The 16,631-nt window shown below is 42.5% G+C and overlaps 1 protein-coding gene across 1 annotated transcript; it reads left to right on the forward strand.

Annotated features, from left to right (window-relative positions):
• The first annotated feature begins 4,624 nt into the window (after window positions 1-4,624).
• Window positions 4,625-16,299, forward strand: smarcc2 (SWI/SNF related BAF chromatin remodeling complex subunit C2). The gene is made up of 26 exons (XM_080462160.1): window positions 4,625-4,751; window positions 5,394-5,513; window positions 7,135-7,220; window positions 7,373-7,454; window positions 7,666-7,758; window positions 7,888-7,957; window positions 8,118-8,187; window positions 8,461-8,536; window positions 8,639-8,883; window positions 9,068-9,192; window positions 9,293-9,346; window positions 10,074-10,111; window positions 10,200-10,330; window positions 10,444-10,515; window positions 10,606-10,719; window positions 10,835-10,988; window positions 11,078-11,194; window positions 11,283-11,345; window positions 11,463-11,721; window positions 12,124-12,285; window positions 12,442-12,503; window positions 12,611-12,731; window positions 12,817-12,980; window positions 13,064-13,198; window positions 13,484-13,847; window positions 14,555-16,299. Exons 1-26 carry the CDS (start codon window positions 4,641-4,643, stop codon window positions 14,617-14,619), a joined length of 3,153 nt encoding a protein of 1,050 aa, XP_080318286.1. The 5' UTR covers window positions 4,625-4,640; the 3' UTR covers window positions 14,620-16,299.
• The last annotated feature ends 332 nt before the right edge of the window (window positions 16,300-16,631 follow it).

Genomic DNA, 16,631 nt, shown 5'->3' on the forward strand with positions numbered 1-16,631 from the left:
AGACAAGAGGTTTGGAGACGCTGGACTGGGGGGGGGGGGGGGGGGGGGGGGGGCGTCCCAGTGCTCCCTGCTCGCACATTCTAGCGTTAAGTTAATTGGACAGGGAGAGAGGGCTGAGGAGGGAAGCGTTCAGCCCCATTAGCAATCCCCCTGTGGAAGGCTGAACCGAGAGGATCACAGACTCACAAATAGGAGGATTAAAATAATCAATAGGCTTCACTCTCTCCCCTTCAGCACAGACGGGTGCACCACACACACACACACACACACACACACACACACACACACACACACACACATACACACACACACACACACACACACACACACACACACACACACACACACACACACACACACACACACGGTTATGCACACACACGCTCATGAGCAAATACAAACACACCAAGAGCCTGAGGAATACCAGTTCAAGGAGCACTACTCTTCCCAATGTTGTCTCAGGATTTTCGCAAATTAGTCTGGGTCATGTAAGACACACACACACACACACACACACACACACACACACACACACACACACACACACACACACACACACACACACACACACACACACACACACACACACACACACACACACACACACAGATCATAAAGAGTAGCTAAGGAATTATTTTTTACCTAATGAAAATCAGGTTTTCAACAAGGACGGCATCTGCAAAAAAAGAAAAAAAAAAAATCTCAAACAAGCTCTGGTGTTCTGGTTACGATCACACCCCCATACAGCCCTCCACATGCAGTAAAACACGTATTTTTCGATAATGAAGGCTAATTTCAGGTTGAACTACATGACAATTGGTAAAGGTCGAAGATATACAAAGTATATTGTATCTATATTTTGCTTGGTTATTTCTGGACTTTCATATCTCTTGAATTTCATGTGACTTTATCCGTGTTTATTCAAAGTATTTTCCAGAATCCACTTTTTATGAGGGTTGTGATAAAAAAAAACAATCCTGCAGCGCTGCAATGCAAATATTTATGGACTGATAATTCAACATATGACGGGCTGTTTGAGGTTATATAGTAATTTTATTCATATACAGTATATTTTTTTTTACATATGAAAGAATTTGTTATGAGCCTCTTAATACAATAATAAACCCAGGACCGAGTGTGCATAATTTACGTCTGTGATCAAGGAAATATAAATCAGTCACAGCATTTAAATCTTTATCAATCAAGAGATGACAAATGCAGAATATATTGTAGTTCTAATAGAGAACATTAGGGGATTACATGTGACCTTTTGAAATGAGCTGCCACTCCTCACGTTGTACCATCACTGTGCATGTCCACTGGAGGACGCTTGCTACTTTAATAATTTTAGTTCAAAGGTTTGTGGACGCCGGAGTACAAACTATACGCACATGAACATGGAGCAACAACAAAACCTTTTTTGGGGGCCATAGTCCATCTGCTGCATTTATTTAAGGACTCTAGCTTGATTTCCTCTTAGAAGTGTACAGACATACAGATCATGTCAGGAATCTCCTCCTGAGGGACCAAACAGCTGAAATAATTGAACTCAAAGTAAGAAGAATTCCCTTACACTGTATGTGTCTCAGGTGTCAACTTAGTCATCATTTAAAAGCTTCTCATGATGACAATAACTCCCGTTCATAAAGTTTGACATGTACATGAAGGAAACATACGTGACAGAATCGGTATTCATCACCGGTTTAGCTCTGAAACAGAAAACAAACAGCTAAGATATGAGATGATACAGAAAGGTCAAGAGGTCTCCTCTCTTGTTACACCCTGACTCTCCTGAATGTATTAGTCAAATGACAAGTCATCCATCCATCCATCTATCTATCTTCTATACCTCTTCATCCTGTGCAGGGATGACGGGTGGTGGAGCTGATCCCAGCCAATGGCGGACGAGTTATACTGAGCAAATTAAGAAGTTTGAATGTAATAGAAGAAAATAGAAATATGAATAAAATATTAACAATGCTACTCAAGAAAACTAATAATAATCCACCATCTTGTTCCCAGTTTATGATGAGCAATTATTGATCACGTAGGGACAGACAATTGTCACACACTGGCATTCACACCGACACATATTTAGAGTCACACAATTACCAACAAAGGGGATTTTTCTTTTGGCAGAGAGAAGAAACTGAAGTGTGAACAGGAAGAACAGGAAGAACAGGAAGAACATGCAAACGCCACACAGAATGTCCCCCAGGAACAGAATCTAACTACGGGCGACCTTTCTTTGAGGCGATTAAGCAAACTGGTTCCCCACCATACGGTCCCAAAAATTGGTGCAAAACAACAAAAATAAGAAAAATGTTTCCACTGACAAATATTCCGATCGGTTCCCCTTTCTCCTAAACTTTGTGCTCCAGGTCGCCAAGAGCTGCCGACTGAGAAAATCAGCCGTGGGGCGGAAAGGCGAGGTCAGCGGATTTCAATGAAACTTTGTATAAGTGTTCCTTTTGATTAATTAAAACAAAAGTACTTTAATGTCACCATTTATTTTGGTAGCCATGGAAACAAGCTACTATGATATACCATATTTTGGCTCTCATGGGACTGGGAGCAGTCTGAATTTTGACCTTCTTCTCAGAACATATACAGAAGGGCTTTCAAAGAAAACAACAAACTATAAACATCATTGGAAAGTACAACTCTTGTGCTTTCCAGACATAGGTTACTTTTAATCAGGATATAAGTTTTTACCCTGAAAATGTTAGTTTTGTTTGGTGAAGTTTTACTCTCTTTTGTAAGAATGTAACAAGACCATTTGCTGCTGGTACTGTAGCACTCACTATTGGGCTATACCCATATATTGTACTTAGAGAAGGACACCTGTACTACACATACTGCTCATAAAATTTGACTTCATCCAGTGTTGAGAGGGAATGCCAACATCGTTAAAATCTCAATATCTTCAATATTGTGAAAAATGTAAAATAAAACGCCCAATTTCATTGAACTGTTGTTCCTATGGCAACCACTTCTGGGCCTTACCCATATATCGTGCTTAGAGAAGGACTCTTGTACTATATATACAGTTCATAAAATTGACTTCATCTTGTGTTGAGAGGGAATATTATCCTGATATAAAGTAACCTATGTCTGGAAAGCACAAGAGTTGTACTTTCCAATGATGTGTATAGTTTGTTGTTGCTTTCAAAACCCTCCTGTATATGTTCCCGAGAAGAAGGTCAAAATTCAGACTGTTCCCGGTCCCACGAGAGCCAAGATATGGCTTAAATCATAGTAGCTTGTTTCCATGGCAACCAAAATAACTTTTTGACGCAAAAGTACTTATTTTTGGTTTTAATTCATCAAAAGGAACACATTTGCAAAGTTTCATTGGAATCTGAGAGATGTCACTTTCCATGGTTTAGGCCCTTATGGCTGATTTTCTTAGTCGGCAGCTCTTAATAGTTGAGCTGAACAGAGACACACCACCACCATGAAGGACGTGCTCTGCAAACAATAAGATGAAAAGAAGAACGGAAAAAAATAAACAGGGGACAATCACATAAATTATTAAAACCAAGTCTTTGGTAAATACAGCGTGACCGCTTATTGCCAGTGAATCAGAAACTGGTCGTCTCATATTTGTCGTTTCCCTGAAACGTTCCATCAGCATACTAACTCTGCCCTGTTGAAAGAGGCCATTTAATTGAGGAGGAGGTCATTCACAGCAGATTAAAAATTAAATTGCTATTAATTTTTTCATCCTCTTTCCTCACAAATTCATAGGTAGGCACTCCATTTCGCCTCCTCTGAGCCTGCTCAGCCCACAGGCCATCAGTGTCTGCAGTATTCAGAAAGTGAAAGCATAATGTGACAGACTGGAATCCTTTGGTAAAGGTTGTTTGAGAGTCAGTTTACAAACAGGTTCAGTCATTCTTGATAGCATCACCTACAATATGCACTGGCAGCAATATGTGCTGCCTCAATTTGAAAACTGTCTTGCATATGAATCAAAAAAAGATCTCTAAAAACTCAAAACTATTATGTATAATACAGGTTTCTTGCGTATATTGTCCTATTTCAAACAAATCAGCAATGGCAATATGGCCACAGGATAAACATTTTTCTGTATGTTTGCTCTTTTACATGAAAATCATTCGGATTTTTTTTTAATTAATGTACATCTATAGGATCAACGAGGCAATTGTAGTTTTAATTAACCGAATAAAATGTCTTCACTATTTGTCCTCTTTTATTTAGAGCAGTCAGACATACACTCAGTATTGTACAGTTTGAGATATTTATACTTCATTACTCACTTAAGTCGGCTTCAAACTCCATGTAATTTCAGTCACTATAAATGATACATTTCATCTTATAGCAGTCTTCTTCCAGGACAAGGTTATATATTGAAAAACAGTCAGCAGCACATTAATCTGTTAAAACAAGCCTCGCCTCTACCCACTGCATCATTTACAAACTGCTTACAAGTCAATGTATTAGAAATGATGATCCAGTCCTGTAACAAAATAACACGGTCACGACTCAATGAAAACATGAGCTGCACTACTCCGCCCCCTGCTGGACACTATCTGCCATTACAGCCCGTGCAGCTGCAGTAGCGCACTGCTGCCACTGGGTGGCAGCCAACGTCGACTAGTTGTCTGCAGGCAAAGATGGCGGTGCGGAAGAAAGACGGCGGCCCGAATGTAAAATATTTCGAAGCGTCTGATACCGTTTCTCAGTTTGATAATGTCCGCGTCTGGCTGGGAAAGAATTACAAAAAGGTACCGAGCGCATGTTTTCTAATCATACCCAGTGAGCGCCCTGTGCTCCTGCCTCTGTGGGCAGAGGCAGTGACAAAGAGAGGAGGGAGGGCGCTGCTCCGCGTCCAGCTGTTTGATTCACTTCAGCCGGGATACAAAAGGATGCTGAGCCAACAGCTGCAACAGATGCGGCCGCTCCCGGCGGTCCCCCCGCGCCTTACCGGGGCTAGACCCAACCACAAGCAGCATCCAGTGTGGGACCAGGGCCCGTGATGTTATTTTAAAGGGCGATTGAGCGGGGAAGCCAGCTAGCTAGCCGGCTAGCTAACGGGCTCGCGGCGCAGCAGCTCGAATCCAGATGTTGGCTGTGTGGCGCGCGCCGCTCACTGGAGCCTCGGCCGGGGATCAATAACACGGAGCACTGCGCGGGGGTCCGGCACCCCCAGTCAAACTAAATACACAACCCCCTCTCACATTTAATAAATAATTTAATAAATAATAATTAAATCAATGTGTTTGAATTCATCCCACCTCCGCTCGTTGCATCACGGCGCCCTTTTTCTGTGGAGCAATAACCGCAATCAAACTTTCGACCTTCTCCAGCGGCCAGCTGACCACGAGCGGTTAGTTTGTGAAGCTCCGGTCTCTTGTCTGTCTCCCCAGTACATCCAGGCCGAGCCTCCCACCAACAAGTCCCTGTCCAGCCTGGTGGTCCAGCTGCTGCAGTTCCAGGAGGAGGTCTTCGGCCGGCATGTCAGCAACCCCCCCCTCACCAAGCTGCCAGTATGTACAGTGGATCTCCACCTCCACGCATACATGCATACATCTGATCTGATTTCTGCTTGGTTCATTAGACATCAAGCTCTCATGTGCACTTGGAAATCAAAATTCAATTCAATCATATTTTTTAAAACCACTTCATAAGCTTAACAGACATAAAACTATAATAAATAAATAAAGGCTTTAAAACTACTTCAAGAGCCTGCTCAATGTCTTCTTTTGTTTTTTTTTGTAAAGGCCCTTCATCTTTGGACCTGTTGCATTTATAGTTTTTCTAAAAGAGCTTTTTTGTTTTAAATACTTTTATATTACATTCTAAAATGTTTTTGAGAAAGCATTTAGTTTAAATTATACTTCTACCTTTATGATTGTGTTTCCTTTGTTAATAACCAAATTAAGACTTGTTGGAACAATGAGTCATTTAATAAGAACAATGAGCTTGAGAAAAGTGGTTCTAATTCTGTCAAAAAGAGTCTGACTCAACTTATTTCCATCCTGGTCTCATAACAAGTGAAATTAATGCTGATATGGAAATAAAACTTTGTATAAAAGCTTCATATGTTGATAAAAGTCCATTAAAAACTGTCTTTCCACAAATAATATCCACCAAATGACTTGTTTCACAAATAACTCTGGTGAGACTTTTAGAGCTGAAATGTGGAGAACCAAATGTGATGTAACTATTAATAACAAGCAGCTCAGCGTGGGGCATTAATACAGAGGTGGAGGTAGCTCACTTTACTTTCTGACAGGTGGAAGAAAATGTTGAAAAAAAACCCAAAACATGATATTTTGACCTTTTCATGCTGCCATCTGAAGCATGTTTAGAACCTGAATTGGAAAACACTGTCATAGATCCTGTTGGAGGGAATTCTGCTATAATAAAACTATGGAGCTGAATTATTACCACTTTTCAGTTTTATCAATGAGAGGAACTTAATGAGGAGCTTTTATTGGTTCTCTGTAATGTCATTACAGACTTTAGTAATTTCTTGATCTTGGTATTGAAGATGTAATGCTTTGTTGAAAACTCAAAATAATTTTACAAAAATGGGTATTGTGGGACTGTGCAATAATGAAATACGGTTTTAACAGGTTTAAGCTCCCTTATTTTTTCCATTACAAAGAACAGAATTCTGCTATTTGCTCTATTATGTGCCACTTTAATACATCTTTTTGTGAAATTTTGGTAAATATTAATGAATGTGCTGAAGCTTCACCCTGGAATTGAACTCCTTTTTTAAAAATTTTTTTTTATAAAAATTCTGATTCTATCTTATAGTTCATGTTTCTTAAGTCACACCAAAAAAAAACTTACAACAGTTTCCCCAAGTTCATCAATATGCAAAACTATTGGTATCTGGAGTCTTAGCCTGTCTTGGCCTTATACTATGAACAGGTTATTTGAAGAGTATTAATATTGCATAACCAGTCAAATGTGTCGAAGGAGTAAAATTAGTTTCCATTTGACCGTTTCACTGCCTCCTTGGTATTACCTCTACCGGCTTACCTTAAATAGCACGGCTCATTTTATACATTGCCCCGGCCGAAATTGCTCTCGAAATAATCGGACGTCCGTAACACCGGTGAGTTCTCCTGAAGCTGTTGTGTTCTACTCCTGCAGATGAAGTGTTTTCTGGACTTTAAGTCGGGAGGAGCGCTCTGCCACATCCTGGCCGCTGCCTACAAGTTCAAGAGTGACCAAGGATGGTAAGACTTTCTTTCTGGCTGACTGTAACTTCTCGGGGTTTACTTGTGAGAACCGTTCGTAAAGGAAACCGTGCGGCTGGAAGTTTGAGGGCTCCGTTGGATTTTGGCTATATTTCCGTTTCGTGTGTAACTCCAGTCTAATTTCCTGGTAGGCGCAGGTTTGACTTCCAGAATCCGTCGAGGATGGACCGGAATGTGGAAATGTTCATGACGATCGAGAAGTCCTTAGTGCAGGTGAGTGTACTTCAGTGCTGGTGATTGGATTCCATATGTGTGTGGTTCACGCAATCATTTTTAAAGGTTTCCCTCTCGACTCGTGAGTGTAATGGAAATCTGAGAAAAAAAGAAATGTTTAGTAATAAATGGATCATTTTTTGCCCCCATGAAGACTAATGGTGAATAAATGTAGCTGATTGAGTTTGAACATTGTTGACTTTCCTTCCAGAACAACTGCTTGTCGAGGCCGGTCATCTATCTGAGCTCCGACATAGAGCCAAAACTGCTCGGCAAACTCAAAGACATCATCAAAAGACATCAGGTGTGTTCACTTTTAAACAACCTTCTGAGTATTCTGGTCTAAAGAACGACCACAATCACTCTTGCTTTGGCATACTTGGTTATTCAGGCTTGTTGCGTCGTTGTTAAATCATTTGTTTGGACTTTGCAGGGCTCTGTGACTGAGGACAAAGCTGCCAGCTCTCATGTAGTTGTGCCTATTCCCACCAGTCTGGAGGAAGGTGAGCATGAGTGACACTAATAATATAATATAATATAATATAATATAATATAATATAATATAATATAATATAATATAATATAATATAATATAATATAATATAATATAATATAATATAATATAATATAATATAATAATAATCTTTTTTTTTCATTCTCCAGAGGAGTGGGTGCGTCCCGTGATGAAGAGAGATAAACAAGTGCTACTTCACTGGGGATATTTTCCTGACAGGTCTGTTCTGTGTTTTCATTCAATCACACAAAAGAAGCAAATCAAAGGAGGAAAAAAAGAAGCATGTGAAGCATTTTACTGAAAAGTGAAAAGAGAAACTTCATCTTTTATGTTGTGAAAGTGTTTAATTTGTTTGATACTGTTGCTTCCTTAAAAGGTCTTTAACAGTTTGTCCTGAGAAGATTCACTTTAGTCTTATTGCTGGGGTTTGAAAATCAAAAACCTGTCTTTTTTTTTTTTTTTTTAATCTTGTTTGACCTTTGACCTCTGTAGTTACGACACCTGGATCCCGGCCAGTGAAATTGAGGCTGCAGTGGAGGATCCTCCGAGCCCTGAAAAGCCCAGGAAGGTACTTGTTTGGTCTTAAAAAAAATGTGCCGCCTTTCTAACTGACAGGACTTGGTGTTTTCTTTCTAGTGACTGACATGCATTACTTGGTTGTCTTTGTCAGGTTCATGCAAAGTGGATTCTAGACCTGGATCAGTACAACGAGTGGATGAACGAGGAGGACTACGAGGTCGGAGAGGGCTGTCCTAAGAGGAAGAGAATCTCTGCCAAGACCCTGACGGATGAGGTGACCACACCTGACGAGCGCAGGGACAAAAAGCCCGGCAGTGCCAAGAAGAGGAAGCGCTCCCCATCGCCGTCCCCCACCCCCCCTCCTCAGGAGAGCAAGAAGAAGAACACTAAAAAAGGGTACATGAAGAGCTCCTGTTTTATTGTTGCTACTGCTGCTCATTTTCAACCAAACAGAGATGTTATAATATGTTGTTAATTTCTCTGTGTGTGTGTGTGTGTGTGTGTGTGCGTGTGCGTGTGCGTGTGCGTGTGCGTGTGCGTGTGCGTGTGCGTGTGCGTGTGCGTGTGCGTGTGCTGACAGGCCAACGACCCCGTACACTAAGTCTAAACGGGGCCAGAGGGAGGAGGAGCAGGAGGACGCATCAAAGGACCTGGATGAATCGTCACCTGTTCCAGCGTCTGAAGAGGGAAATGCGGCCAAGACAAGTATGCAGAGCAACATGAACCTAAACGATGTGGACTTTATATTAAGGCATTGTGTTCTTTACATTATTGGCTGACCTGATAAACTGAAACTCTTCTACAGATAACACCAAAAAGGACTCAGATTCAACCCCAGTCAAGGGAGGGACGGAGATGGGTGAGCTTCTTAAATGTACATCTAGCTGTTCCTGCACACTGACATACTGAATAACAGCCTGATGACCACTGGAAGCATGATGATTTTAGGTTATTAATTTGTTTATCTAATTATCTCTAATGAGATAGTTGCCAAACATTTTTGAAAGTTGATCACGAGAGACAATTTTGCGGTAAAACAATTAAATACAAGATATATAAGAGAAATCTCTGGGATTTCACATCCAATATATCATATTCTTGTGACTGAAAATATTTGCAAAAGTCTTTTCGTGATGCCTTGTATCACAGTTTTCTCTCCAAATAACATAAGTAGTGTCTGTAGTTTATATATTGACTGTTAGAGCCTCTAAGCTTTGACTGATACAACAGCAACACAGGTTCAAAAGACGCAGACAAACAAAGTATAAGGTTACTAGTAACATCCAGCAATGAGAAAATATTTTACCATTTACTCAGGTTCAATACTTTGCCATTCAGTTTATATGTAAAGAAGATTGGATGGATGGATGGATGGATGGATGGATGGATGGATGGATGGATGGATGGATGGATGGATGGATGGATGGATGGATGGATGGAGATTAAGGATTAAATTAAAAGAGTGTTTTAATACGCTATCCATGTTATAAGAGGGGAGTGTATTATAAGGTGTCTCTATGATGAAGAATGCATTACATTCGGTGCCATGTGTATTCACACATTGTTTATTTGTGTGATTTGCACAGATGAACAAGAGGACGAGTCGATGGAAACAACAGGAAAGGTATTGTGATCTTCACAAGACATCGCTGCAACAGAATGGTGACAGCGAGGAAGCGAGTGTGAGCTCCAGTGTTTGTTTGTTTGAACAGGAAGAGGAGGAAGGCTCTCCGAGTGTGAAGGGTGAGCCCGTGAAAGGCTCGGACCTTCACGAGGACAACGTGACCGAGCAAACCCACCACATCATCATCCCCAGCTACGCTGCCTGGTTCGACTACAACAGGTGACAGAAAGAGAATTTCAAGATTCAAGGGCAGAAAAGCTTTTCGGGTGAAATGGATCTGGCCTCTGCTCTAAGTAGTGTGTGACCGCAGATTCTCTCTGTCGTCTCTGCAGTGTTCACGCCATCGAGCGCCGAGCTCTGCCAGAGTTTTTCAATGGGAAGAACAAGTCCAAGACCCCGGAGATGTAGGTATCAGATCAACGTGAACACAAATGTGGAACGATTGTATAAAAGTGTCTTAATGTTTCATGTGTTTAACCACCTCTTCTTGTCAGTTATCTAGCATACAGGAACTTCATGATTGACACCTACCGCCTGAATCCTCAGGAGTACCTGACCTCCACCGCCTGCCGCAGGAACCTGGCGGGAGACGTGTGTGCAATCATGAGGTAGGAGCAACGTTTTACTGACTATTCCTAATAACGTAATGATAAGTAGTGATGAAAAAGTCTGTAGAAAGAATTTGTGGTTGAATACTTCTTTTGGGGTTATTTCTTCGTGCAGGGTCCATGCGTTTTTGGAGCAGTGGGGACTTATCAACTACCAGGTGGACTCTGAGAGCCGGCCCACGCCAATGGGCCCCCCACCCACCTCTCACTTTCACGTCCTGGCAGACACTCCATCAAGTCTGGTGCCCCTGCAGCCCAAGGCGTCTCAGGTCTGTATGCTGTAAGCACTGGTGCATAAACACACATACAGCTTGCAGATGTTTTATTGGTGTGTCCTTGTCCCTGTGTGGTCCCGCAGACCCCAGCCACCCAGCAGATGATGTCATTCCCTGATAAAGTGAAGGACAAGCCGGCAGATCTGCAGAACTTTGGTCTGCGCACTGACATGTACAACAAGAAGACAGGCTCCGCAAAGGTCAATATTCCAATGATGATTTCTGATTGGTTGAATCTGTAATGGCAGCTGCGTCTCATTAACAAAATGGCGATTCTTATTTGTGCAGAGCAAAAATGGAGCCAGCTCCATGAGGGAGTGGACAGAGCAAGAAACATTACTATTACTTGAGGTACTGTCTGCCTTTATAGTCACAGAAAATAAAAATGTATGAAATCAGACACAAATATAGCGTAAAATATAACGGTAAAAAATATCAGAAACAAAATGCAGCTTTTATTTATCTCAGGGTTTGGAGATGTACAAAGACGACTGGAACAAGGTGTCTGAACATGTGGGCAGCCGCACGCAGGACGAATGCATCCTGCACTTCCTGCGGTTGCCCATAGAAGATCCATACCTGGAGGAAAGCTCCTCCACCCTGGGCCCTCTGGCCTACCAGCCCATACCTTTCAGCCAAGCAGGAAACCCCGTCATGAGCACCGTGGCCTTCCTCGCCTCCGTCGTGGACCCGCGTGTGGCCTCAGCTGCTGCCAAGTCTGCTCTTGGTGGGAAGCACTTTGTATTTATTTGTTTGTGGAAATCTGCTTTTTTTTTGGGGGGAGGGGATTCTTTAAAGATGACATTTTCTAAGTAGGCTCCGAGCAATAAATAACTAATTCTGATTTTTGTTTGTTTATGGTGAGCTTAATTTAAAAAATTTGTAAATCTTACTCAGTACTTTTATTGGAGGACACTTCTTTATTAATCTTGTGTCTTGAAATAAACATTTTTTCTTGTGTAAATTATTTATTATATTTGCGCCACATTAATTAAATCCATTACTCGTGAGCCACCTAGATAATTTTGCACCTCCGTTTCTTATTTATGAGTCGTTCAAAACTTATGCAGTGAAACTCTCATATTTTGCTTTGATTGATAAACATAATTCTCATTTTCGTCGCCCTCAGAGGAGTTCTCTCGTATGAAGGAGGAGGTTCCTGCAGCGCTCGTCGAGGCTCACGTCCGTCGGGTGGAGGAGGCGGCGAGAGTCAGCGGTCGGCAGGACCCGCTGTACGGGCTGGAGGGCAGTGGCATCGCAGGCACTGGCCTGGAGGAGGGAGAGAGGCCTGGTATGAGCCAGACACATTCAGCATGTAGAAGTCACACAGTTGTGCGCAAAAGTCTTCACGTCACAGAATTTCATTAAGCATTTGGTCCACCCGGAAGAAAGTCTACGACAACATCACATCGATGTTTGTATTTATTCTGAATGATTTTGTCTTTAGATGAAAGCAGCGATGAAAGTAAGAGTGACAGCCAATCAACTGAGGACAAGAGAGAGACTAAGGTATGACCCATGGACATGTTTACCTTGTGTTCATTTGATATACGTGATGAGGATTTGAAGTTGTGAGATTGTCTGAGGACATTCGTTGTGCTGCTTTCACCAAACAGGACAGTAAAGAGGGAGCAACCGAGGAAGAGGAGAAGCAGACAGAGAACGGAAAGAAGGAAGAAGAGCGAGGAAGAGAAGCTGACGGAGAGAGAGAAGCGGATAAAACGGAGTCTGAGATCGGTGTGGAAGCGGTTGTTTGCGAGATGCTTAAAGTATAAAGTTTCAGCCAAGGTGGGGAGAAAAGTCAAACCTTTTGTTCTCTTAGGTGACGGGGAAAAGGAGAAGGATGGGAAAGAGGGGGCAGAAGAAGGACAACGAGAAGGCGACAGCGAGGGAGAAAGAAAAGCGAAGGTGGAGCGTGATGTGGGAGAGGGGAACCTGGCCACTGCTGCCGCCTCCGCTTTAGCCGCCGCCGCTGTCAAAGCCAAGGTGGAGTTACTTAAATCCCCTCGCCGCCTCTTTCAACACGCCGCCACTGTCTCACCTCATATTGTGTTTCTTTGTTCCCACAGCATCTGGCTGCTGTAGAAGAGAGGAAGATCAAATCTCTGGTGGCTCTGCTGGTGGAGACCCAAATGAAGAAGCTTGAGATTAAACTGCGACACTTTGAAGAACTGGAAACCATCATGGACAGAGAGCGCGAGGCTGTGAGTGAAGGATCGGAGGATATGTTGTATGAGGAGGCGGAAGCCTATTTCTTTAAAAACAAACAAACAAAAAAACCTCAATGAAAAGCCCAGTTCAACACATGACCCCTTTTTCACCGGTTGATTGTAGCAAAACTTTGGACGCAAAGTACAGTCCTATTAATACTGTTTCATAAACATTACGTGGTTGTCTCAAATACAAGCTGTAATTTCTGGTCTGGTTAAAGTTTCATGTTTCATTGATAATCCTAATAATCTATCCTGTGTCTCCGTGTGTCCGTGCAGCTGGAATACCAGCGGCAGCAGCTGCTGGCCGACCGTCAGTCGTTTCACATGGAGCAGCTGAAGTACGCGGAGATGCGAGCTCGCCAGCAGCACTTCCAGCAGATCCAGCACCAGCAGCACAGCCAGGCCGGGGGTCCTCACGCCAACCAGGCAGCGTCAGGCCCGCCTCCCCAAGCAGTGGCTGCCAATCAGCCAGCTCCCAGCACGCCAGCGCCACAGCCGGCCCCGAGCCCCGCGCCACCAGCCTCCTCAGCCCCGGCTCCAGAGTCCCAGCCCCCTGCAGGCGCTCACACCTCGCCGCCCTGCCCCGCGGGCCAGGCCCCCGCCACGCGCCCCAGCTCCAGCACTACACCCGTACTTCACGGTGAGTTTAGCGTAATGTGGCAGCTTCAGTAACTGCTTCATCACATCATTTACTGTTGCAGCGGATCAGATAGTGAACCTGCTGAACAATACGTTTTCTTACTTGTACAAACAAGTTAAGTCTCAGCTGCATCCTAAAGGTCAGAGTTCAATATTTCTCAGACATTAACAGAAAAGTAGTGCTTTTGATGAAGCTGGAGGAGAGAAGAACTCACAATGATTATTTATTAAGCTAAAAAGTTGTTAAGTTTTTTGTTCTTCTTTTTTCATATTTGCTTACATTTGATATTTTCAGACTGTCAAAACTATTCAGGTGAAACAGTTTCCTTAGCAGATGTTCTCTTCTTTCCCTGTGTCGGTCTGTTATAATCAATGAAACTTTGTCTGTTCGCTCTCATGATCTCACTGAACTCTCATGTTTTGTCATTTTGGCCACATTGTGGTTGTAATTTCTTTTCGTCTTGTTCTCTGTCCCCATTTGCCATCATGTTAATCACTGTCATTTCATATTAAGTTGGGACTTCCTTGAAAACTTTATGATGGAAAAGAAACATTTACCACCAACACACAACGTACTCCTGGATCGGAGAAAACTGTGACGATCAGACATTAACCTTAAACTCAGATCTTGGGGGGATGATGTCAGTAGTGGGCTGCTCCGATTGTATTTTTTTAACCCCTTTGTTCTGTGGTTTCCCTCCTCGACAGAGCCGAACGCCCCGCTGCCGGGGGAAACGCTCCACCCCTCCGCCCCAGTCCCTCCTCCACAGTGAGACACAGAGAAACATGAATCGCCGGACAACCTGAATGACTCTTGACCACTTTGGATCCTGCCTGTGTCATCTGAATCAAAGAAGTCATCAACCGAAGGAAGAGAACACGTTTTACTTTTTTTTTTTTTAATGTTGTTTTAAATTTTTTTTTTTCCAAACAAGACAATTGAGAAAAAGAAGAGAAAAAAAACAAAACATGAATCCATTCACCTCAACTATGTGTTGAAAAAAAGAAGTCCTTTTTAAATTTGATAGAAGACAGACTGAAAGTGATTTAGTGTGTTCGACTGGACAGCATCATCTCACTCCATGATTTTAAAACTTGACGTCCGAGATCCAGTCAGCGCCGGTGGTCTCGCCCACACGCTGGCTCTCAAGGAGAGGAAGAGAAAAGACTCATCTTCTGTTTGTTTGTTTGTTTTCCAGTGCTTTGGAAATTGTTGCATTTATTTCCCTGCAGCAGTGCGTCGACTGCTTGTGAAGTGTAGTGCTTCATGATCCCCGTCCTGCGCCCTCGTACTGAAGGTACTAATGAAAATATATGTAAGCAAAAGCACTTTCAATATGTTTCCCGCGGTCTCAATGAAAGACCCGAAGCATCCATGGAATTGAACGTCAGCACTTATATTGTCATTTTGTTGTCTTGATTACTTTTGGTCCGAAAAGTTTTGGAAACTTGATTGGGAATTGTGCTTTTGGGTACACACATGGGCAAACGGTCGCTCCACAGGGTCGGGCCGGAAGGTCGCATGTCTAAAGCCAATGAATGAAGAAGAAGAGAGTGTAGCGAATCAAAACGGTTCGAATCAAAGCCGCCAGTTTGAAATTACGCCATCGTAGTTTGGATGCAGTTTGTGAAAATGTACTGTAAACTGAATTTTCCGTCACAGGCACGTTACGTTACACTCCTGAAAGAGTACGGAAACTATTTGAAAGTATTGACAGCGTGAAGTCTTGAAAAGACCTCGTCTTAGCTCTTCTCCTGGGCGGCGACTCCCACGACGTTCAACAGCACTCACAAACTTTGTTGTGCAGCTTCATGTTTAAGAAATGTGGACGAACTCAAAGTCTCCAGGCTGCAGGTTCTGTGAGGAATGTAAATCTGTTTGAGAGGAACCGGTGGAAAAGTGTTACGGTTTGCAACCGCATATGTGTTTTTTATCTGAATTGTGTTAACTGCTAAACCAAAATGTTTTTTTTTATTTTTTTTTTATTATATAATCATGTTTATCTCGCGTTTATGCCGTGAGCTTTATTATGGTTACTTTGGGAAATGAAGCAGCTTGTGTTGGGTCGGTGCATTTCACGTCAGAGATGGAAGAAATGGCGACGCTGCCAAGAGACAAGGGAGCACCTTAAAACAGCTGGAAATGAAGAATTGTGTTCTTAATATCTGCAACAATATCCTCACTTTTTATCCTACCGATCTTTTATATTTTCGACTTTCAATTCGTCCATCTCCTTTCTTTGATATGTCAAACATTGTAACTGTATATTCTTACCTTTGTAGCCTGTATTTACCCTCTCCACCGTTTGTGTGTGACTCGGGACGTGTGACTGTGTGCGTAAATCAACGCATGCCATTCACAGCTGTAAACCATGTTACCGCTCAGTTTTGGTTTTGTTTTTCTTCATCTAGTGCCATCTGTTGTGTGCTCAAGAGTATGAAGAGCTCCCCCCAAAAAAAAGAGAAAGAAAAAAAAAAAAGCTTCATTCTGCACACGACACATCTGCAGGTCATTGCCATGAAATATAATCCAGTCAGATGGTGAAACTTTACAGTTTAATGTCTGTCAAGCCAGTATTGCAGTCCTCACCCCAGCAGTGAGCCTAAATGGACTTCTTTTATCTGTGTTATTATGACATTGTGTGGATTTTGTGCTATGAAATGTGTCTGTTCAGTTTCTGTACGTTTTTCACTATGCTGAAAGTAGCAGCAGTCGGTTATTAAACAGTAGACGTCAATTCTTTCCTCAGTAAATCATCACGTTAGCGCAGACAGCTACTCCGGC

Source organism: Lipophrys pholis (genome assembly GCF_963383615.2).
Source record: "Lipophrys pholis genome assembly, chromosome: 4".
NCBI classification, from domain to species: domain Eukaryota; kingdom Metazoa; phylum Chordata; class Actinopteri; order Blenniiformes; family Blenniidae; genus Lipophrys; species Lipophrys pholis.